The 26,217-nt window shown below is 32.3% G+C and overlaps 1 protein-coding gene across 4 annotated transcripts in view; it reads left to right on the plus strand.

Moving 5' to 3' along the window:
• Positions 1 to 26,217, plus strand: part of LOC126881332 (cytochrome P450 4d2-like) — a 190,855-nt gene that overhangs the window by 139,813 nt on the left and 24,825 nt on the right. For all 4 annotated transcript variants that reach the window (XM_050645557.1, XM_050645570.1, XM_050645564.1 and 1 more), the window contains one exon: positions 9,362 to 9,536. In XM_050645557.1, coding sequence (XP_050501514.1) covers positions 9,362 to 9,536 — 175 coding nt within the window. The remainder of the gene's footprint in view (positions 1 to 9,361; positions 9,537 to 26,217) is intronic.

Consider the following 26,217-nt stretch of genomic DNA (forward strand, 5'->3'; position numbering starts at 1 on the left):
ATGACTTATTTTGCAATTTTATAAGCAACAAATAAGGATAGATATATCCAGCGAACGCCATATTGAAGTATTTTATGACATGTGATCTATCAATTCCTTACTCTCTTTGTTTAAAATTCTTCACTTTTTGGTAATAGACGAAAAAAGCGAAAATTTACCGTTTATTGTTCTTTATTTGTTTATACACCAAAATCGGAAAACAGGCTGCAGGAAACATATAGGTTATTATCATAGATGTCCATACTACTCAAAAAATTTGTTTTCGGCCTGGAGGGGATTTGTCACGAGAAAAATCTTATTTCTCTGGACTATTTCAGCTAACATGCGATTCTGTTGCAGGAAGTGAAGGAATAATTTGGTTACTTTGTAAATCTAAACACTTATCACCCTGTCTATGAAAATATGGCCTATAAGCATATTTTGGACAACTTTCATCTAGTTTGTTGGATGCTGTTCAAACACGATCACGATAACCGATCATTATTAATATTTCAATACGGTATTTTTCACTTAATAAACAATTTTTATTCTACAACTTATTACTGCGAATTAATTAGTCAACAGTTTTCTATTAGATAGTACTTTATTAGATAGTAGTTTATTTTTTACTATCTGATGAGCGCGCTAATAACCGGCAAAATAGCGCAAAAGATGGAAAACATAATACATTGCGGAACAAAAAGAGATGAAACTAGTGGAGGTGCAAATGATCGTTATAAACGTACAAATTATCATTACATTGCATAGTTTACCACCTTTAGAAGTCTGTGACACGATTATTTTATAAAATTCTGCTGTAACAGTGACAGTTGTCACACTCCTCTTGTACGTTATAAGGTGGGAAACTATGTAATGTAATGTTAATTTATACATTATACGTTTATAACGATCATTTTAATCTCCACTAGTTTCATCTCTTTTTGTTTCGAAATGTATTATGTTTTCCATCTTTGGCGCTATTTTGCCGGATATTAGCACGATCATCACTGTATTGTTTTAATATATAAAAACCTAAGACACCCGTTTAAACTTTTAATCTTATTATGGCCTGTTTCACCAGCAACAAATAAATCAATGAATAGTTATTCGTGGAATAAAATTCGTTAGTTATTTATTATATTTTTATTGTGTTTCAATATAATTTTGATAATTTAAAGTTAAACTGACGAATTATGTTTGGTAGACATTTAAAGCTAGATAATGTCAATTTATTCGAAGAGTAAATATTTATGTGACAAATAAATAAAGTAAGTCTTTTTGACTTTGGTTATTATTAGGCGAGCGGCAGCAACCCCTAAAATCACGTTATACCGACCACCAAAATAAACTTTTAGGTAATGACCAATATTAGCAATTATTTATGTTTTCAAGGTCGCTGAATCCGAATATGAAGTTTATTTTTATCCAGAATTGGTGGGACATGTTCAAAAATCAAATTTTATGCAAAAATGCCAAAAATCAATTTAAAAGATTTTTCAATTTTTACTTGATGTAGGTATCTTTGGTTGCTATAATTATTTTCTTTTTAAAATTGTACTGTATCATCTTTAAAGTATTTGGATAACAACGAAATTTGTCAGAAATGTTTGATCAGATTAAAAAAGGAGTAGTTAATTTTTAAACATTTTGTCGTCGGATTTCATTAGTTTCATGTTTACTTAAAATAGTTGAGTGACGAAATTTTTAGCTTATAATTTTAAACAACACAGCATTAAAATATAAGTCACGGAGAAGTTTTATGGAAAATTTCATGTCAAAATATGCAATAATAAAAAAGTCATGTAACTTTAGAGATCGGCATCGGCCATGCGCATGACGTGCAACACATAACGCGGCAAATCGAAAGTAAATGCTCTATACAGGGTGTCCCAGACTAATTTATCCAGGCTATATCTCTTAAACTAACAGAGATATTCAAATGGGACAAAAGCTGATCTATTCCATTTGTAATAAACTTTAATATGGCGTAGAATAAAATCTCCTTAGTTACAACTCCTAACTTTAATTTTTTTAATAGCCCCTGTACATTTTTCTATAGTTTTGGATGTGGTATTCTATTGTCTATTCAACAGATTTTTTATAAATAAAATCGGTTCGTAAGTAATCAAGAAAATATCAGTATATTTTTGTTAATAATTATGTGTCTCAGACTAATTTAACCGGGCTATATTTCTTAAACCAATAGATGGGACAAAAACTGATATATTTCATTTGTAACACACTTTAATATGGAGTAGAAAAAATCATCCCCTAAATATTCATCCCTTAGTTACAACCCCTAACTTAAATTTTTTTAATATCATCCTTTATATTTTTTATAGTTTTGTATGTCGTCTATCGTCTATTCAACAGATTTTTTTAAAAATAATATGGTTTCATAAGTAATCAAGAAAATATCAGTTTATTTTTTTATTATCAAGACAATTATTAAAAAACAGAATGGAAAAGAAATATGCTTTATTGCCACTGAAAATTTTATAATTTTATGGTCGAAGCTTCCATATATGTAGAGTAACAACCTAACAAAAAGAATAAACTAAATATGCATCCCTTACTTACAACCCCTAACTTTAAAATTTTTAATAACACCCTGTACATTTTTTTATAACTTAGAATGTGGTCTTCCATCGTCTATTCAAAATTTTGTAAGTAGTAATAAAAAAAATATAAGTTTATTTTTTATTTTTGTTAAATTAATCAGGAAAACCTTAAAGTTTAAAGGAACAATAAATTAAATGTAATATAAATTAAGTATATGAAAAAAAAAAGAATGTGTGTGTGTAATTTGTACGCACGTAAGAAGTTATACTTCTATTAAAATTAAAATTCTTTAAATTAAGTTAAAAATCTTGAAGTTAAAACTGATATTTTCTTGATTACTTACGAAACCATTTTATTTTTAAAAAAATCTGTTGAGTACTTGATAGACGACCACGTACAAAACTATAAAAAATATGCAGGGTGCTATTAAAAAAATTAAAGTTAGGGGTTGTAACTAAGGGATGAATATTTAGGAGAAGATTTTTTCTACGTCATATTAAAGTGTATTTCAAATGAAATAGATCAGTTTTAGTCCCATTCGAAAATCTCTATTCGTTTAAGAAATATGCCTGGATAAATTAGTCTGGGACACATAATAACAAAAATAAACTGATATTTTCTAGATTACTTACGAACCGATTTTATTTTTAAAAAATCTGTTGAATAGACGATAGTAGAAGACCACATCCAAAGCTATAAAAAAAATCAAAATACAGGGTGCTATTAAAAAAATTAAAGTTAGGAGTTGTAAATAAGGGATGAATATTAAGGGGATGATGTTTTGTTCACCATATTAAAGTTTGCTACAAATGGAATAGACCAGTTTTTGTCCCATTCGAAAATCTCTATTCGTTTAAGAGATATATCGTGGGTAAATTAGTCTGGACAAAAGTTTTATTTTTCAACTTCTACATCGTTTGTTACTTCTATATCTTGTGTTTTAAGTTTGTTATGGCACGAAATATTACAATTGCAGATATCAAAACATTCTAATTTAATTTCTACGCAGGGACGGACATCATGTTCACACACATTTTTCCCCTGCATGAACAATAGCTATTTGTATAACAAGGGAGGAAAGTGCTACTTTTCCTCCCGAGAATCGGAGGGCAGTAATCATTTAAGGGAGGAAAAGGCACTTTACTCCCATGTTATACATATGGTTTTTCCACCTTTCTCAAACTTTAAAATGTAATTTTTTAATTTACTTAATTTATTTATGTAACTAACCAACACAATTTATTAAAACTAAAACTAACAAGTAGGTACAATATAACTGTCAACTGTCAAATATAAGTCAAATTATTAATGTAAATATCGTTAAATCAAAATAACAATTTACTGTTTTTTACCATTCTGCAAAATACAGGTTGTTTTATAAATAAACGTTAAAATGTATAGATACTCACGTAATAGAGAATAGATCTTTTACAGGGCGTCAATAAGTTATATTTCATGAATGAAATACCATGTCGTCACTAGGAAAAATATTTTCCTCCCTAGGGTGGAAAAGTACAACTTTGCTCCCTACAATCAGGTCCGGAAAAGTATACTTTCGAAAGAGGTAGGTGGAAAAATATTTCTGCAGCAGTTCCATTGACATTTTCATTGCCGTACATCCTTCGTCGTAGTCAGAAGAGATAATTTCATCATTGGTAAACCATTCACATTTATTTAAATCTTTACTAACTCTATTGGAATGTGTAAGTTGATTCCATTCATTAATTTGTCCAAGAGCTCTTAAAATGTGATTTTTAAAGCAGGTTTTGAAGAGGCAGTTTATCTATACGTACATTTTAAGAAAGAGCTATTTGATATCTTAAAGAATTGACATCTGTTTGTGTAACTTTGGAATTTTTTTGTTGACCATAAAGAAAACACACAAAAAGGGTTACTGTTTCTTTGGCTCTTTCATGATGCGGCTCTAATGCCTCTTACGGCTCTAATGCCGTAAAAACAGTATTTTTCCATATTTAAAATAACGATGAAACACAGCCAAGTGAGAGCGTGAGCTGCTAAAAATGACGAAGTTAAAATTTTTCTTAAGTTTCTGGTAATAGGCAAATAGGTAAATATCTGCGCAAATATTTACGAAGTGTCAAATTTTTTTAGTGAAAAACCAAATTTGTGGATTATTTTCAAATTTATGATAGTGACTCAATAGTAAAACAAAAATGTCAGTATTTGGCGACTTGATTATTATTATAATTTGTGTTGGAGTTATTCTACGTTGAACACATTCTGTATCACAAACTAAACACATTGCACACTATGCGCGCAACGAGAGCGCGGCCAATGCCGATCTCTAAAGTCATATAACTTTTTTCTGTTGCATATTTTGACTTGAAATTTTTCAGAAAACTTCTTTATGACTTATATTTTAATGCTGTCTTGGCCAAAATTATAAGAGCTAACAAGTGTGTCAATCAACTTTTTAAATTAAACATGGTACTAATGAAATCGGACGACAACATGTTTAAAAATTAACAAATTTGTTTAAACATTTTGGACATATCTCGTTGTTATCCAAATACATGAAAGATGACGCAGTAAAAGTTTCAAAGGAAAATATTTACAACGTCCAAAGATACAGCGAGTTAAATTTGAAAAATCATTTAAATCGATTTTTCGCAGTTTTGCATAAAATTGGATTTTTTAACATGTTCCTCCAATTCTAGTTAAAAATAAACTTCACATTCGGATTCAGCGACCTCAAAAACATAAAGAATAACCAAAATTTTCCATTCACCTCTCATGGTCGTTTTTCGATTACTAAGCCTTAAATAATTAGGGGTGTGCCGCTCGCCTATATTGAAATGTAGATGTGTCAGATTTATTGGTCGAATAACTTTATTCATCGAATAAACTAGTGCTATCTGTCGTTAGTGATGCCGGCCGCATATTTACAGATACTAGCGTGTGTTGACACCAGGGGTTGAAATAATTTAGGGTTTAGAAAAACAGTACATTTACAAATACTAACAGATTAGGACACCAGAGTGTTGAAACCAGCTAGCTTTTTTAGTGGCGATACATGCATAGATGCTAACGGCTATTGACATTGATTTTATATACCTACTTCTGTGAAAAAATATTTAAGTGATTTAGATACTAATAAATAATTAAACGTTGCGCGTTGTTAGGATATGAACAATATTACAGGGGGATTCATTAAGAATGTCCAATCTCTGAGTTGTAGATTCCAGACCTCAAAATAATAAGATTTAACCCAAATGACTTAGATAATATATGTGGCTCGTTACTGAGTTACAGGGTGTTTTATTTAAAAATTTAATAACCATTTTTACTCAGTACTTTAACACTATTTAACGTATCCTTGACAAACTTGGCAGAAAGTGTAAGTACTGTGTACCCTATTAAATTATGGTAAACAAACGTTTCTGGCTACTACCAGAGGCGTACGACAGAGGAAAGTGAATTGCTGACCCTTCCCAAATTCTACGCCACTGACGGAATTACTATTTTAGGAGAATTTTTATGTTCTCCAATACTTTCCATGTCACAATATGTTCTTCATTCGTAACGATAAAACAATTAGTTTGCGAGATATTTGAACTTAAAAATGAAGGGGCACAAAACATTAATCAAAATAGCTGTACAGTTTCATTTTTGACTTGAAATATTTCGAAAACTTACGACTTTATCGTTACGAATTAAAAGTATATTGTTTACATAAAATAGATTAAAGAATCTAAGCATTGAGCTAAAATAGCAATTCTGCCAGTGGCGTAGAATTTGGGAAGTGTCAATCATTTAATATACCCTGTCGTACGCCTTTGGTAGGAGCCAGAAACGTTTGTTTACCATAATTTAATAGGGTACACAGTACTTACACTTTCTGCCAGGTATGACAAGGATACGTTAACTGGTGTTAAAGTTACATAATTTTTTTTAGTAAAATTGTGGCTTATTTCCCATTAAAAATAGTTAAATAGTGTTAAAGTACTGAGTAAAAATAGTTATTAAATTTTTAAATAAAACACATTCTAACTCAGTGACGGGTCACATTTTATATAAGTGATTTGGGTTAAATCTTATTATTTTGAGGTCTGGAACCTACAACTCAGAGGTTGGACATTCTTAATGAATCACCCTGTATTAACACAAAAGAACAACATAAAAAATATTAAGTTAGTGAGCAGATCCATGCCATTTAGCGTTAGGTTGGTTCTGTGTGATGTTTCTCATCAGGCTTCTACTTCTTTTTCTTCAAACTGGGCGTCCGCGTTCGTCCAAAACCGAGACAACAAAAGGAAAAAAAGAAGAAGAAACTTGATGAGAAACATCACACAGAACCATTCTAACGCTAAAGGGCATGGATCTGCTCATTAACCTAATATTATATGTTGTTCTTTTGTGTTAATACAGGGTGATTCATTAAGAATATCCAACCTCTGTGTTGTAGATTCCATACTTCAAAATAATAAGATTTAACCCAAATCACTTATATAAAATGTGACCCGTCACTGAGTTAGAATGTGTTTGATTTAAAAATTTAATAACTATTTTTACTCAGTACTTTAACACTATTTAACTATTTTTAATGGGAAATAAGCCACAATTTTACTAAAAAAAATTATGTAACTTTAACACCAGTTAACGTATCCTTGTCATACCTGGCAGAAAGTGTAAGTACTGTGTACCCTATTAAATTATGGTAAACAAACGTTTCTGGCTACTACCAAAGGCGTACGACATGGGATAGTAAATTGTTGACCCTTCCCAAATTCTGCGCCACTAGCAGAATCGCTATTTTAGCTCAATGTTTAGAATCTTTAATACATTCTATGTAAATAATATACTCTTCTTTCGTAACGATAAAGTCGTTAGTTTTCGAGATATTTGAAGTTAAATATGAAATGGCACAGCTATTTTGATTAATATTTTGTGCCCGTCCATTTTTAAGTTCAAGTATCTCGCAAACTAATTATTTTACAGTTACGAATGAACAATATATTGTTACATGGGAAGTATTGAAGAATATAAAAATGATCCTAAAATAGCAGTTCCGTCAGTGGCGTAGAATTTGGGAAGGGTCAACAATTCACTTTCCCCTGTCGTACGCCTCTGGTAGTAGCCAGAAACGTTTGTTTACCATAATTCAATAGGGTACAGAGTACATACACTTTCTGCCAAGTATGACAAGGATACGTCAAATAGTGTTAAAGTACTGAGTAAAAATATTTATTAAATTTTTAAATAAAACACCCTGTAAATCAGTAATGAGCCACATTTTATCTGAATCAGTTGGGTTAAATCTTATTATTTTGAGGTTTAGAATCTACAACTCAGATATTGGACATTCTTAATGAATCACCCTGTATATAAAAAAATCCTAACAACGTTTAATTATTTATTAATATCTAAATCACTTAAATATTTTTTCACAGAAGTAGGTGTATAAAATAAATGTCAATAGCCGTTAGCACCTATGCATGTATCGCCACTAAAAAAGCTAGCTGGTTTCAACACTCTGGTGTCCTTAATCTGTTAGTATTTGTAAATGCACTGTGTTTTCAAACCCTAACTGATTTCAACACTCTGGTGTCTACAGACGCTAGCATCTGTAAATGTCCTGTTTTTCCAAACCCTAACTGATTTCAACACCCTGGTGTCTACATACGCTAACATCTGTAAACGTACTGTTTTTCCAAACCCTAACTGATTTCAACACCCTGATGTCTACATACGCTAACATCTGTAAACGTACTGTTTTTCCAAACCCTAACTGATTTCAACACCCTGGTGTCTACACGCGCTAGCATCTGTAAATTGCAAACCCGCTCTTGGACTAGTAAATAAATTAACAGGCTTACACGTTGTAAGAATGAGAACTTTTGCGCGAATTTGGATATTTAAAGTGATTTTTTAAAATTAATATTCTCATTGGTCTTGGGAAATAAATGTACCTATTCTTTAACATTCCGTGACTAACATTCGGTCTGTGAGACGGACTACTAAGAGTTTTTTCGATTATATCCAAATTGTTCGTTATGTATCTTCGCCGTCATCAGTAGCTGCCTGATTCAGGTGCCTCTTTTTATTGTTGAAGTTTGAGTCTTCAGTCTCAAGTCATTATGCAATTATCGGCAAATTTTGTCTCAGACACCGATGTTGGACGTGACATACTCGATGAAAAAACTATTTATATTAACGAAAGAACGTGCGGACAAGTGCTGATAATTTATTAACCCAAATTGCCAGGAGTAAAAGGTGAAGCTAGGTACAAAAAAATAGCAGTGGAAAAATCGAGCTTGTTTTTTACAAAATTTTCTTTGGTATTTTGCTAATGTTTAAGAGGCTTAAAAATTAAAAATAGGTATCATTCTTGTTTACTTTCACTCCTTCATGGAATAAACGCAACCCTACGCTTGAAAGTATGTCAATGGAAATACTTTTTTATGTTGGCCTCTGACACCGATGTTAGCTTTAATGTTCGGAAAATATATTTTAGTTGAGGAAGGTTAACAACTGACTTGTTTCTCGTTGCTTGGTTGCTTTTATTGCTTGGTTTTTTTGTGTATTTATGTTAATTATTCTTAGTTTTTTGTTTGTTGTTTATTTATGTTAATTTTTCAATGTTTTATTTAATGTTTATTTAGGTTTATTTTTCACGGCTTTTCCTTTATGCAACAAGCTTTGGATGAAATTTTGTCATGTAATCAATAACTAAAAACGGGTAGGCTCCTTTTTTTAGATTGGCGCAATTTTGTAAATTGGCGCTAGTGCACCATTTTTAACAGTTTCCTACAGAAAATAGACAAATAGTTTTAATTAATTCATTTTGGGAATTTTTTAGAAAGAAGTATATATTGAACAGCAATCCATTTTTACCGATGATTTAAAAAATGTGCAACCAACTGTGGCACAATTAAATGAAATGAAATATTTGGAGTTGGTCATAAAAGAAACGCTTAGACTGTATCCCTCGGTGCCGTATATAGGAAGAAAATTGTCAGAGGATGTAATGCATAGTAAGATGATGTATTGCTTTTTATCATATGCAGTTTTATAGTATAAGAAAATTAAGATAGTAATATGCATGTTGTGGATAACCAATGTAGAAATGTTTTACATAAATATGTTAAATCTTAATGAGTTGGATGAAGTTGAGAACTTGTCCCTGCAGAATGAGCTGGAGCAACCCACATAACAATTTCATGTTCTTAGTATAATATAGAACATACTTTTCGGAAACAGTATATGCTGAAAATATGCGTTATTACTACTGGGAATATGCACAGTAGATGCTGAGTATATACTACATTACAGTACTTAGACGTTCTATTTATGTACTTAGAAAGTAGTAACGCACTTTAAGGAGGTGCTATAAACCTTCTGTTTATATACTTAAAATGTACTACCGCACATCTTTTTAGTATATGGGAAGAATATACTTCTAAGAATATTCTAAAGTGCTATATTGCTCAGAAATAAGTTTTCAGCATCACCGAAACTCATCCTAGGTTCTACTTTCTACAAAGTATTATATTGTCATATTGCATATGGAAATGTAGTTAGTACATTCTACAATATTACTTAAAGTGTAAGCATAAAATATATAAATTTTAGTTATATAAATATTATATAAATAAAAATGGTGAATATATAAATACCTATAGTACTCAAATATGTATATATTATGTAATATGTATGTAAATAACTAAAATTTATATGTTGTTTATATGTACCTATAATTCCTATAAACCTACATACTTACTATTTAAGTCATATTGAAGTACCAAAATAATTTTTTTATTTTTAAGCTGATCGCAAACAAAATAAAAAGGTTAATTATGTATGTTCCTAGTTCTTGTAAAAATACTTCGTCTTCGTCATAACACAGCGTAGACAGTGTAGACTGTAGACACAAATGTCTAGATGTAACTATTTTGATTTCATATTTTGTATTCAGCCCTTGTTTCCTACCCCCTACCCCTATGCAGGTATGCAGTGGTCAGATCAGAATCAGAATGGCCGTTTCCCGTTTGGTTGTGGGTTAGCCACCTAAAGCTTCTTCTTCTTCTTTAGATGCCGTGTCTGTATTCAGACGTTGGCCGTTATCATGTTTACAATTTCTTGAAATCTCTCTCTATCGGCTGCTGCGCGAAATAATTTTTCTACTGTGCAGACACACCATTGTCTAATATTACGCAGCCATGAAAGTTTCTTTCGACCAATACATCTCTTTCCCTCCACTTTTCCTTGAATTATAAGGAGAATCAAATGGTATGTAGGTCCTCTAATTATATGGCCGAAGTATTCTGTTTTTCTCCTCTCTATGATGCTTATGAACAGACTTTCTGAATTCAGCATTTGAAGAACATCTTCATTGGAAGTGTGCGAAACCCACGATATCTTTAGGATTCGTCGATAGCACCACAATTCGAATGCTTCTATTTTGTTTAGCATTGTGGTTTTTAACGTCCATGTCTCACAACCACACAATAGGATAGACCACACATAACATTTCAGTACCTTCTTTCGAATATTCATTGACAGGTTACTGTTACATAAAACTGGTTTCCAGGTCATAAAAGCCTTCCGTGATATTTCGGTCCTAGTTATTATCTCTTCATCAGAGTCACAATTTACATTTAACCAGCTGCCAAGGTACTTGAAATGATTTACCCGTTCTAACTCCTCTCCATCAAGAGAAAGCTGACCTTGATCTATATTAATCTTTCCAACTGCCATCCACTTTGTCTTTGAAATGTTGATTTTAACGCCTCTCCGATAACTTGCTTCACTGACTAGATTTAGTAGTGTCTGAAGATCTTTTAAATTCTCAGCAAGAATGGCTGTATCGTCAGCGTATCTAATATTGTTGATTACTTCTCCGCCTAGCTTTACTCCCTCTTGTCTGTCATCCAAAGCCTCCCTAAAGATTTCTTCAGAGTACAGATTAAAAAGAGTGGGTGATAAAACACAACCTTGTCGTACTCCAAGTTTTATCGGCAGTTTTTCAGTACGACTGTCTCCAATTTGGATAGAGGCTACTTGATTTTAATATAAGTATTTCAGCAGCCTTATATCGTAGTGGTCAAGTCCTGCTGCCTGCAGGCAATCGAAAAGTGTATCATGTTGTACTCGGTCGAATGCCTTCTCGAAGTCGATGAAACAAAAATAAACGTTCTTTCGGAATTCACAACTTTTTTTTAATAGAACGCGCATACAAAATAGTGCTTCTCTAGTTCCTAGACCACCTAAATCCAAATTGCTTATTACCCATTCTAGTTTCGCACACAAGGAATACTCGGTTTTGTATAATACGTAAAAGTATCTTAAGTGTGTGACTTATCAAACTGATTAGTCTAAAATCGCTGCATTTGGTGGGCCTGCTTTTCTTTGGTAATGTTATAAACAGTGACTCCAACCAATCATCTGGTATTTTTCCTTCGTTGTAAATTTTGTTAAAGAAAGTAGTCAAGTAGGTAATGTTTTCCTCATCTAAAAGTTTAAGTAGCTCAACAGGGATTTGATCTGGTCCAGGTGCTTTATTGATTTTGGCTTGTTGTATTGCTTTTATGACTTCTGACTTCAATATACTGGGACCTCTGTCTAATTGGTTGTCACAGGTAGTATTTGTAGTATTTTCTCGAGAAGCATCGTCAAAAAGGACACTGATGTGTCTCTCCCATTCTTTGCACTGTTGTTCGTTGATCACAATTTTTTCCGTCTGCGGTTTTAAGTACGTGAGCATTTTTCTGTTTTCTAATTCCGGAGGCATATTTAAGTTTCTTGTGGAGGTTGAAACTGTCATGCTTTTTTTGGAGGCCTTCTATTTCTTTACATGAATTCTCGAGCCAGGATTCTTTGGCATGTTTAATTTTTCTTTTTATGAGTTTGTTGATTTCACGGTATTTGATAATATTTCTATTTTTGTAATTTCGTCGAACTTCCATCAGGTCTAGAATTTCTTGGTTCATCCAGTCATTTTTTGCCAACATTGTAGGTGTTTTTAAAGATTCCCTTACGTAATCTAAAATCGAGTTTTGAATATCGTACCAACATTCGTTAATAGTTTTGTTTTCGTTTGATATATTTGATATTCTGTGCATTTTACTATTTATCAGCTGTGATATGTGTTCGCGCGTTTGGGTGTTTTTAAGGGGGTCGAAGTATATCTTACTAGGCTTAGTTGGCTTTTGTTAGTTTCTTTAAATTAATTTGTATTTTGGAGCAGAGTAAATTATGATTTGAGTTTATGTCGGCGCCGGGGTAAGTTTTTACTTCTTTAATATTGTTCCGAAATCGATGGTTTATTAGGATGTAGTCTATTTGATTCCGTACTATTCTACCTTGATGTCCATCTTGAGGGGATTTCCACGTGTAGAGACGCTTTTCTGGAAGTTGAAACCAGGTATTTGTAATTACGAAGTCATTTTATTGGCAGAATTCTATTAGATGCTCACCTCTTTGATTTCTCTCTCCCAAGCCAAACTTTCCGGTGATGTTTTGTGTCATCTTTTGCCCAACTTTAGCGTTAGAGTCTCCCAAAATTATAGTTGTTTCGTGTTTCTTTGTTGTTTTTAGCACTTCTTCTATTTGATGATAGAATTCTTCAATTTTCTGCTCATCTGCATCTGTAGTGGGAACATAAACTTGGATGATATTTATATTTACAGGTTTAGCATTCAGCTGTATTAAAATTACTCTGTCTGACATTGGGATAAATTTAGTCACATATTTACTAATATGCTGTTTCATAATTATTGCTACTCCGTTTTGATGCATATGGTCTTGATTTCCAGAAAAATAAACGGCTTATCCGTGTGCTATGAAATTACCTGTATTTGGCCATCTTGTTTCACTCACCCCCATGATAGTAATGTTTAGTCTGTCCATTTCAGAGAGTAGATTTCTCAGCTTACCGGCTTCATATAAAGTTGTTACATTCCATGTCGCTATTTTATACGGATTCTTCATTTTCATCTTATGTCTGGTGATGTTTTGCTCACAGGGATTTCGCTGGCCCTGTGGTTTAATTTTGTATTCCTTCCCCTGCGGGATCTTGAGTTCCGCAGCCCATGATCAGTAATGTTATTCGTTTCACTAATTGATTTCATGATAACCTAAAGCTTACCTTAATTAATGTAAATTCCATGTACAAATAAAATTCTACGTAAAAATACTTATGGTAAACTTACATCAAAATAGTAAATTCATTTCAATTATGAAAACGAAACCAAAATTCATCCTTTTTCGTTAATATAATTAATTTTTAATTTTTTTACCATACAATTAAGAGGAAACGGTAGCGATCAACAGGTAGCGAAAACGCGTTCCAAGAGTGCGGCTGTAATTTTGAATATTTTTTCGAGATATTTGGCACACGTATCCGTAATATAATAAAGAATGGCGGTACAAAGCCCAATTTGAAAAATATACTAATATGTGGAAATTACTCTGTAATTAAATACAATATTAAAAAACGAGCCTGTACCGCCATTAAGAAGAACAAAAAAAGACACTTTTTGTGAAAAAAATACAAACGTTTTGCGAATATGAATATCAGAAAGAAAAATAATTTGAAGATAACATTAGATAACATAAATCTATTCACTTCTCATCTTTTTTTTTATTAAGAAAAGGTATCTCAACCTCGTGTAATCACGTTATCAGTGTTGACGTTATTTTATTATTTGGTATTATTTAATAAAGCTTAAGGGAAAACGGAATCTTCAGAATTAGATATAACAACGAGCTTTATCAACTTTATAAGGAGACACCTCTGTCAGACTTCACTAGAATAGAAAGATTGCAATGGACCGGACATGTGATAAAAATGGGAGAGGATAGGCTACCAAAAAGAGCACTGAACGCAAGAATGCAGGGAAAGAGACCAGTTGGAAAGCCAAGAAAGCGCTGGGAAGACACAGTAAACAGCGACACACAAGCCCTTTTAAGAGTCCGTGTATGGAGAATAGCAGCCACAGACAAACAAGGGTGGAGACAAAAAATAAAGGAGGCCAAGGCTCAATTTGGGCTGTAGTGCCGTAGAAGAAGAAGAATAAAGCTTAAGATTTAGATTGATATTCCCTATAAAATATCAATTAACTTCTTATTATGAATTTAAAAAACATTACAAAAATAGAAAAAAATTTAAAAAACTGAATATTTGCATTCGCATCCGCATTCGCGAATGTCAGTAGCAGATATTCGCATTCGCACTCGTATTCGCGAATGTTCAAAAAATGACATTCGTTACATCACTAGTAGGTACCTACATACATAAATTTTATTAATTATTTTTAACGAAGTTGATAATCTACAGGCTAACATTATTCTTCCTATACATACATATATTCTTCTTAAGATATTTAAAAAGCACTTATAAGTATGTATGTGTTAAGCATATACTTATATAAAGAATATTCTATTAAGGTATATTCTAAGAATAAACTTCTATGAATATTCCGAGATAATATGTTCACGAATGTGCTCAGTATATTCGGTACGAGAATATTGTTTGAAGTATATGCAAAGAACATGAAATTTAGGATGTTTTTTATGGTACATCTATGCTTGTACTACGCATACATTAAAAAGAATATGCTCCGACGAATGTTTGTAGTATATGCTTTGAACCTGATGCGAACATCATTGTTATGTGAGAAGTTGAGAATTTCAAAAATTTTTAAATTGATTTTTTTTGGGTATTGGAGTATTTTTGAAAAATCAAATAGAATCGTAAAAAAGAAGTTGGAGACAAAAAAGTTGGAGTATTGAGTCAAAAATTTTCCAAAAGTACTGAAAAGAAAAAATATCATGTATAAAAAATATGAAGACAGAGCAAAAACACGTCCATGTCCACAAAGATAATATTATCTTAAATGTGTGCATGTAGTATCCATACTATTAAGGCCCGGTACTTTATGTCTCGATTAACAGCCGGTTAACCGTTAACCGGGGTTTATTCGGGACCTCCTTAGGGTCTCTTGCGTTGTAATAAATGCAATTACAAGTATTATTATAATTATAAATAAGTATAATAATAATTATAATTGCATTTATTACAACGCAAGAGACCCTAAAGAGGTCCCGATTAAACCGCGTTAACTAACCGGCTGTTAATCGAGACATAAAGTACTTGGCCTAAATATTTTATATATTTCAACGATCTTGAAAATCTCAACCATAACTGGAATTAAGAAAAACTTGACAAATAGAGCATAATAAATCACAGAAGTACATATTATATAAAAATAAACAGTACAAGCTGTGTCCTAAAGCCGTACAAAATAGCTCGATATAATTTTCAACCCAACACACACACACACACATAAAAAATAAGATTCCCTTCCTGAAAACTGAGTAAACAGATCCTTTTGTGAGGAGATGGTGACATTGCAGCTGCAACCGTTTTGTAACTGATATCTTTTTGTTGTTTCCAAAAACAAACAAGAAAACCTCTTGATTTGGCCTGATGATGGCACAAAACTTATAAGTCACGAAACCGTTAGCCATTATTTAACACCAATAAAAATAAAAATATTGTGAGTATTGACCATTTTCTTTACCTAACCAATGCGGATATAATTTATCTTGTATTTTTAAAAAGGCGCTTGAACGAAGTTTAAAATGAGATATCACTCAACACTTCCATTAAATATTTTGGGGGTTATGTGTTCACCCCCGCTAGAGGGTTAATGTAATTTATTTGAAAAAAATGTCCCCCTCACAAACAAAATTGACGTGTTTTTGCATATTTTTAGATATTCTATATGGGCCAAATTATAGAGGGTTGTACCTTTTCAAGGGACACAAGAAGCAATATTATGTCTTCAAACTCTGGCACAAAGATGCAAAGATCAGCAAGCAGAACTTTTTGTCTGTTTTATAGATTTTGAAAAAGCGTTCGATAGGGTGCAGCACAAAACCTTGAACGATATCGTTTGAACGATATCGGAGTCGATAAAAATAAAATTATTGAGGCTATTTTTTGGAATCAGACAGCAATCATAAAGACCAATGGTAACACGTCAACGCTAATTGAAAGACAACAAGGTGTTAGACAGGGTTGTGTGCTATCACCAATACTGTTTAACGTCTATGCTCAGGTAATATTTGCGAACGCTTTATCGCACTCTGTAACAAAAAAAAATAACTTCTGTTGGAGTGTAAGTAAAGAGGGTGATAAACTCCAACAGAAGTAAGAAAAAAATAAAGAGGAATTAGATGTGTATCTAAAGGGGAACTAAAATGAAAAAAAACAGAAAATAGCTTCTCATTGGAGAAGCCGAAGTACTAAAAACATTAAGAAAAGCTGAAGTGACCAAAATACTACCTTTTGCAGTAGTATTATGTGGGGGGAAATAATGGTAAGATGTAGAACAGATGGACTGAAATAATAAAAGTATGAACAGACAAATGCAAACTCATTAGAGTTGGCTAGCAAGAGATGCAAGAGAACAACTTGACACTCAAGGATGAATACGGCTCGTTTGCATGCCTCTCGAAGTTAGCTCAAAGTAGATAATGATGATGACTAGAAAAGGTAAAGACTAAGATAAGAATTATGTACTGAAAATAAATAAAGATGAATAACTGCTAAAGACGAACAAATTAAATAAACCTAACAAATTATGGGCGCCAAGAAAATGATCTTCGATCACTCTCCCAGGTATCTTACACTGCTGTCAAATATTAAATATATTAAATCGGTAAACATGAACATAAAGGAATAATAAAAATAAATGATATACAAAATAAGTAAATATTTATTAAAAATTACTACCTAGATTTTTGACAATCTTTGAGTAAAACAATGCATGTAATGTGACTCTAACATAACAAAGTTATACAAAAGTTATCCATCTAAGATAACAACAATAATGTTACCTGTTACAAAAATTAAATACCTCTTACATATATATAGGGTACAACTCACATGAGACTTCTACCAAATGGTTATAGTACGCTTCCTACGTACCACTAAATTGAAACCAAAAAAGATGAAAATAATACAAATAAATAGGCACTAGCCTGAAGAAGAGAGATTACAATAATGAATTAAGCAAAATTAAATATACAAATGAATGAAATAGATTGAAGTTACGATAAATACCTAAACAAAAGACTTGAATTGACCGAACAAACGAAGTAAAGCGAATAGACAACAAAATATCTGGGAACAAGCAATTAATATTACAAAATAAATATCAAACCAATAATAAAGTATAAAACCCTAACTTTCTGGGACTGATTACGTTGTGCACACAAGTAACTTACCATAGATACCGTAGTTTGGGAACTAAATATTAATATACAAATTTAATATGTCACATAAAAAAACACAGGTAAGCTAAATCTGAAAACAAATAAGTAATAAACATAGTGCATTAACCCAAAAGTCTGAAATATAGACCACAATAGTTACTTAAAGTCACCACATTAATTGTTCCCAAACGAATACCTTCATCGAACAAATTCCATACAAAGTTCGACGCTGCAATGAGCACACGGAGAGTGCTAACCTGTCCTATCCGTAGGTGCAGGTGTGAAGACGACAGAAAATGGAGCTAGAATCCAGCTTGTTTGCTCCCCCAAGTGTCTAGCGGTTGGGAATTGTCCTACCTCTCAGATGGCATTTAGAGGTCTAAGTTTTCACGGGAGTGGCTACAAAAACAATTCTCGTTTATCTCAATTTCCCACTGTACGAAAAATTAACGAAAGGAAAGAAGAAAAACTTGGAAAGTGTTTTTAGGATAGATAGTAATGTAAAGAAAAGGCCATTAGTTAGGCACAGAAAATTACTGGATACATGACAAAATATGAACTTCAAGAATTTATGTGATATTTCTAATTACAGACGTTTATTTGGGATTTAAATACCGAATAACTATGATTTCTTTAAAATAATTATAGGATATTTCTTAATGATGGAATAATTCAAAGATAAAAGATACCGCTAAATCCCTAAAAATTAGGGTTAGGATTTTCTCTGAAAGATTTTGGGATAATTAAAGATAACTACTAAATTCGCTGAATAAATTTACACATAAGATTTAATTGGAAAAATTATATAGGTCACCATGAAACAGAGTGACAACAGATTGTTATAAAATATTAATATAAAAATTGTAGTTACCATAAGACTCGATGATGTTATAATAGAAAACCCCATTGGAAGGAAATACTCCTAATATCTTTGGTGATCCATAGTTCGGAATTCACATTTTCTGAAACTAGGTATTAACCTGGACTTGACCTAAATTTGTCCCATACCACTCCGAACAATTCCCAACTAAAAGTGAAAGCTCCCGTTCTTTTCGTCTGTCACACGGACGACCTCAGAACACGAAGTGATATTTCTCGCTGCCAACTCACGAAACGATGTTGAGGTATGGCGTCATACAAGTTAACCAGTGATACCACACATAATTAGGTGTGGCATCGTCGCAATAAATTTTAAATATATAAGATAATAATTATAAATGGTTAATTACGCGAAAATTAGAGAAATTATAATTAAGAATCAAGAGAAAATAGTTATAAAATTATTTAAAGAGCTAATTTCGTAACGTGAGCCGTTACAATGCCCTTCTACTCGGAAAAAAAATTTATCAAAAAAATTTTTTTTTCCTAAACTTCAAAATATTAACAACTAAATTTGCAATACATAGTCTAACAATCCACGTTGATTCGCAAGATGACCACTGAGCATAAACTAAGGATTAAGGAAAAATAAATAAATACATGACTCAACCCATACTAAAATGTTACTATGTTACTCTCTGCTACCAAATATTAACATATTGCTTAAAAGTCAAACAAAACTAAATATTGTACTAAAGTTCATAATCATAATTAAGTGTCGAATTGGGCACTAAAACCAAAATTGAACTATCCACGGACATCAGATTTATAAAGGGTATATCCAAGGACAGAACAACCAGGCAGAGGTGTGAACCAATTCGCACCATATCACAAGTAAATATACCAAAGTGAATAAAAAAAATCAGTAGCTAAAATAAGTAAAGAATTGAACACTTAATCCAAAATTGAACTAACAATGGACACCAGATTCATAATAGTATATCTAGAGAATAACAATCAGGAAGATTTAGGGAACAATTCTCACCAATTCCAAATAATACACATACCAAACATACCAAATGAATCCAAAACTAAATAACCAAAATAAATGTGGAATTGGACACTTAATCCAAAGTCGGACTATCAATGGACACCAGATTCAGAAAGCATATCCAAAGAAGAACAACCAGGAAGAATTATGGACCAATTTACACCAATACTAAATCACATAAACAAATCAGGTCTACGTACACCCACATCCGGTAATACGAGCCTATCAAACCAAATAACAAGATAAGTGAAGAATCGGACACTTATCCAGAATCGGACTATCAATGGACACCAGATTTATATAAGAGCATATCCAAAGAAGAACGATCAGGCAAATTTATGGACCAATTCTTACTAATACTAAATAAACTAAATTATTGGATCCAATGGTAAATAATATTGAATAAAACAAATAAATTAGCTCTACATACACCCTCATCCGGTAATATGAGCCTATCCAAACTAAGTAATCAAAATAAGACAAAATAAAAATTAATGACTGTGTGAGGCAGTGTTCGTCACACTTATACAGACTAAGTAACATAGATGTAACCAAACTAAACCAAAAGTAACATAAATATCTAAAGTCTATTGACTAAAGTATTCTAAAAATTACATAAACTTAATTCGTGCTGGTCTTAGCTAACTATAGCATGTTGCTACAACAGATGTATGAGAATAACCAGACATAGATAACGTACCAATAATTATGTAATAATAAGTAAGAAAGACAAAAGAATAAATGGTGAACTTATAAGTTCTATGACACCATGATAAATGCTAGGAAAAAAATATGACAAGAACGAGCAACCAATTTTCATTAAAACTGCAGATTCATGCGTTCTCACATACATAAAATTATTCAGGAAATATTTCAGAATCTGAATAACAAAACTGATTCCCAAGGAAAGAAGTGGGAATATACCTACTCAAAAGATCAACTCATTTGTACAAACACCTTAAATATTGAATTAACGAACTTACTACCCAGCAAACAGACCGACGTGTTAATTACGTGAATTTTGGGTACATTTGTCACCAATATACGTAAATTGCTTACGTGAATTTCAAGTGAAAATTTAGTTGGAATGTCACATTGAAAATACGTCTTTAAATTACGTGAATAACTCGTCTTAAATAGATGTGTTATTTACCTTAAATAGAAATAAAATGTTTCGGGAAATTCACGTTGTCAATACTTGTTGATTAACGTATCTTTTAGGGAATGTATATATTTAGTATTCACGTGAAAGATACGTCCTCGGTTCACGTAAATAATTCGACTTAACTTATGAATCACGTAATTATTATCCTCACATGATATAAATAAAACAAGCATATAAAGTATTAACAATGTATTTATTTAGTAGAATTTAGAGACTTTAAAACATTTGTGTTGTATCCACAGAGAACGACAGTTCTCACCAGTGGCGCACAACACCCCTACAAGCGACACTATATATACACGAAATTTTCGATTTTCTAAACCTGACTGAATTGAAAGTTGGGCCAAATCCCATCTTAAAGTTTAGGAAAGACTCGTCCATCCATATGTTACCTCTCCATTTTGGTCCAAGGGTGTGGATTTTACGGCCCTTCCCATTTAAAGCCTGTTTTTCGTTCTCGTCCCCAAAACTCCCAAAAATTTCAAAAATTTAAGCCCGACCTTTGCGGCTTCTGATAGCACAGATCATTACCTTTCCAACGCATGTTTAATTTTGAAAATCGGTTATACCATTCAAAAGTTATCGAGCTCAGAAATATGACTCAATTTTTATTTAAAAAATGGAAAATGTTTGTGGATATGTATGTATGTATGTATGTATGTATGTGTGTGGAAAAGTTACACCGATCTGAATTTTTTTTTCTGTGTTTCAAGAAGGGGTGAGGGCCGATTCAGAACCGGTCTAATTTTTGACTTCTGACTACCCGTAAGCCAGCTAGAGGACTAGGTAGATACAAAATAGCATATTTTTTGGGCGTATATATCTTAGGTTCAAGGAAAGACAGGAAAACCGCAAATACACCAAATCAATAGGGTTGAGTTAAGCTTTCAAGTGGCGCCTAAGCGATCAAGCTGAGACATACACACTGCTCGCCATAGCCAAAAAACTGAAAAATTAAACTTTGAAAATTTTGGTTTTTCGACAATTACTCAAAATTTCAACCTACGAATTGCACCAATAACTGAGCGTTTGTAGAAGGACTCAGGACGCGTCTAACGGTGTATACCTCATATCTGGGAAATTTCGAATTTTTAAGTTATAGGCTTCATAAGTATAATCAAATCTATTTCTTACGGGAAAAACGGTTTTTCAAGCTCAATAATTCCTGTAATACGTTCAGTTATCATACTCGATCTTGGATGCTGGTCAGATACTACTTGTCAATACGTTTCAAATTCATGTTTAGTGATCAACATCAGGTAAACCGTTCAGAAGTTATAGAGCTCCAAAAGTATAATTAGTCCAGGAACTGAAATTTTTCACTTCGCAATTTTTACAGAATGGATAGATTTGCTTGAAAATTTGACAATAAGTAGTGGATAGTCCAAGTATCAAAATCTATATGATGCCGAAAGACGCTTTTACCATGGGGTTGTTGCCACCTCATCTCGAGGGTGGAAATTTTTTATTATATTTTGACCGCAAATGCTGGTAAAAATATTAATTATAAGCAAAAAATGTTCATTATACATTTTTTTGATAAAATTAATAGTTTTCGATTTATTGGTTATCGAAGCTGTTAGTTTTATATCGAAAAAATTACCAGAGAACGGCAGTTCTCGCCAGTGGCGCAGAAATACGCCCCCCTACACGCGACACTATTATATACACGAAATTTTCAATTTTCTAAATCTGACTGAATTGAAAATTGTGCCAACTCCCATCTTCAAGTTCAGAAAAAGACTCACCCATTCATATGTCAACCATCCATTTTGGTCTAAGGGTGTCGATTTTACGGCCCTTCCTATTTAGGTCTGTTTTTCGTTCTGGCCCCCAAAACTCCCAAAAACTTCAAAAATTTAAGTCCGACTTTTGCGGCTTCTAACAGTACTGATCATTACCTTTCCAACGCATGTCTAATTTTGAAAATCGGTTATACCATTCAAAAGTTATAGAGCTTAGAAATGTGACTTAATTTTTATTTAAAAAAGGGAAAATGTTTGTGGATATATTATGTATGTGTGTTTGAAAGTTAAACCGATTTGATATTTTTCCTCTGTGTTTGAAGAGGGGGTCAGGGCCGATTTAGAACCGGTGTAGTTTGTGACTTTTGACCACCCATAAGCCAGCTATAGGACTTGGTAGGTACAAAACGGCATATGTTTTGGGGGTATATATATTCGGATCAAGAAGAGCCAGGAGAACCGCAAATACATCAAATTAATAGTGTTGACTTCAGCTTTCAAATGGTGTCTAAGCCGTCAGAATGAGACATACACACGGCTCAGTATAGCCGAAAAACTGAAAAACTAAACTTTGAAAATTTTGGTTTTTCGACAATTACTCAACATTTCAACCTACAAATTGCGCCAATAACTTAGCGTTTATAGAAGTACACCAGACGAATTTAACGGTGTATACCTCATATCCCGGAAAATTTGAATTTTTTAGGTTATAGGCTTCATAAATATGATAAAATCTATTTCCTGTGGGAAAAACGGTTTCTCAAGCTCAATAATTCCTGTAGTAGCTTCAATTTTCATACTTGACCTTAGATCCATCAGATACTACTGGTCAATACGTTTCAAACTCATGTTTACTGATCAAAATCGGTTAAGCCGTTTAGAAGTTTTTAAGCTACAAAATTATAATCCAATTTACGATTATTCCCGAAATGGTTTATGTAGTTTTAGTGGTTACGACGCTAAATTTGATCTGGCAACGGGCAATCCGACTTCATTTACCGGCCATCTCAATTTTTTTTCAATCTATTTCGAAGAAAAAAAAATCTAGTGTACATTCGATGGACACTAGATCATTTGGGAGATAATGCAACAAAGGTGACCATTTATAAAGCTTGACGTGTAATAGAGGAACATTGCATTCAACTTCATACATTTAATTTATAAATAACTTTGAAAAACTCCTGATACAAGAATAAAAAACCGCTAAACGCCGTAAAAATGAGTGGCGCATAAAATATTCCAGCTACAAAAGATCTGATATGAATATTACGTGGCGCGAAAATGGATTTTCATTTGATGCAAAACAAAATTCTAGTTTTATTTTAAAAGATTTTTCCATAATATTTGCTAAATTTGAAGTAAACGCGCCACAAAAGAGTTTCAAAATTCAAACTGTATCAAAGTTACTCTTTTGTGGCGCGTTTACTTCAAATTTAGCAAATATTATGGAAAAATCTTTTAAAATAAAACTAGAATTTTGTTTTGCATCAAATGAAAATCCATTTTCGCGCCACGTAATATTCATATCAGATCTTTTGTAGCTGGAATATTTTATGCGCCACTCATTTTTACGGCGTTTAGCGGTTTTTTATTCTTGTAATTATTATACAAGATAATGAACCAAAAATGGTACCGACCTAAAAACATATTAAAAAATTTGCCAACACAAAATACAAAACACAACACAAGTCACTTTTTATTTCGAGGAGGACACTTTCTTGTTTTTTCTAATTGCATCATCGGCACTTCAACCCTCGAGCAGTGAGGTAAACGTTAATACGAAAGACATTTATTATAAATAAACCCGCCTAAAATAGAACGAGGGAAATAAAGCTCTTCACGTTTCACTTTCACTTTTTGTTGTGAGAAGCTGATATTAGAGGTTATGATCATCGATTATAAAAATCGATTATTTTTAAATTACAGTTAAACTATTCTACTTATTTTAAATTAATATTACGATTTTCTTTTTGTTTTTAAATTTCTCCTACTATTAACTAATTGGTCTTACTAAAAATCTATTTCAATACCAGAATAATATAAAAAATAATCGTACCTATTATTCGATAAATCGATTAGTTTAGTTTTCGAACCAACTATGTTAATCACGTACCGTGGTCACGTGATAGTATTTAAAGGAGGAGAAAGGCTTGGTAGTACGTCATCACCGCGCGGGATTTGAAAATTAGACTCAACATCATTTTAGCTCCTGTGATATTTTTAAAGAAAAAAATAGCAAAAATAGTTTCAAATCAAGGTTGGATTGAAATAGGTATGCTAAATGATTTTAAAAGCGAAATCATAAACTTTTTGTTTAAATATTGCTATTATTTACATTACTTTTACGTGAAATACATCTCATTTTTTGACGTCCATAAAATACAGTAAGTAAAATTCAAGCGATACCGATTTAACCAACACCGTTGTAAAATTTTGTTTTCAAAAATATTTCTCAAAATTTAACCAAAGGAATTTATTTCTGTTTCGTTATTATTACGTGAAATAAACGTACCTTTGCGATGTAACCGACATTCACACCTATTATAAAAAACATGTACTATATTCGTCATTATGACTTTATATTATTCTAACGTCAGACATGTATAAAGGAAGCACTAATATATAGGTGAATGATTTGGCACTGAAATACGTTTTTTGTTCCGTCATAAATCACCGAGTTACGTATTCGTTGAAATTTGCCGTAAATTTAACGTAATCATCACGTAATTGGGCTCAAACCTGTTTGCTGGGTAGGTATAGGGATAGTCAACAAACAGACATACTATGAAATACTAGACATAATATAAACTAAATACTCCCCTATCAAATGGTACAAATGTAACTGGAATATTTGGACTAATTTGGTCTAATTACAGACGTGGATTATGAATAACTATGATTTCTTTAAAATAATTATAGGATATTTCTTAATGATGGAATAATTCAAAGATAAAAAACACCGATAAATTGCTAAAAATTATGGTTAGGATTTTCTCTGAAAGATTTTGGAATAATTAAAGATAACTACTAAATTCGCTGAATAAATTTACACATAAGATTTAATTGGAAAAATTATATAGGTCACCATGAAACAGAGTGACAACAGATTGTTATAAAAAACTAATATAAAAATTGTAGTTACCATAAGACTCGATGATGTTATAATAGAAAACCCCATTGGATGGAAATACTCCTAATATCTTTGGTGGTCCATAGTTCGGAATTCACATTTTCTGAAACTAGGTATTAACCTGGACTTGACCTAAATTTGTCCCATGCCACTCCGAACAATTCCCAACTAAAAGTAAAAGCTCCGGTTCTTTTCGTCTGTCACAAGGACGACCTCAGTACACGAAGTAATATTTCTCGCTGCCAACTGACGAAACGATGTTGAGGTATGGTGTCATACAAGTCAACCAGTGATACCACACATAATTAGGTGTGGCATTGTCGCAAGAAATTTTAAATATAAAAGATAATAATTATAAATGGTTAATTACGCGAAAATTAGGGAAATTAATTAAGAGATCAAGAGAAGATAATTATAAAAATATTTAAAGAGCTAATTTCATAACGTGAACCGTTACAACTCTTCAGAAGGAATCAGGATAAACGGTCAAAGAGTAAATAACATCCGTTATGCAGATGACACG

Source organism: Diabrotica virgifera, chromosome 1, assembly GCF_917563875.1.
Source record: "Diabrotica virgifera virgifera chromosome 1, PGI_DIABVI_V3a".
In the NCBI taxonomy this organism is placed as follows: Eukaryota; Metazoa; Arthropoda; class Insecta; order Coleoptera; family Chrysomelidae; genus Diabrotica; species Diabrotica virgifera.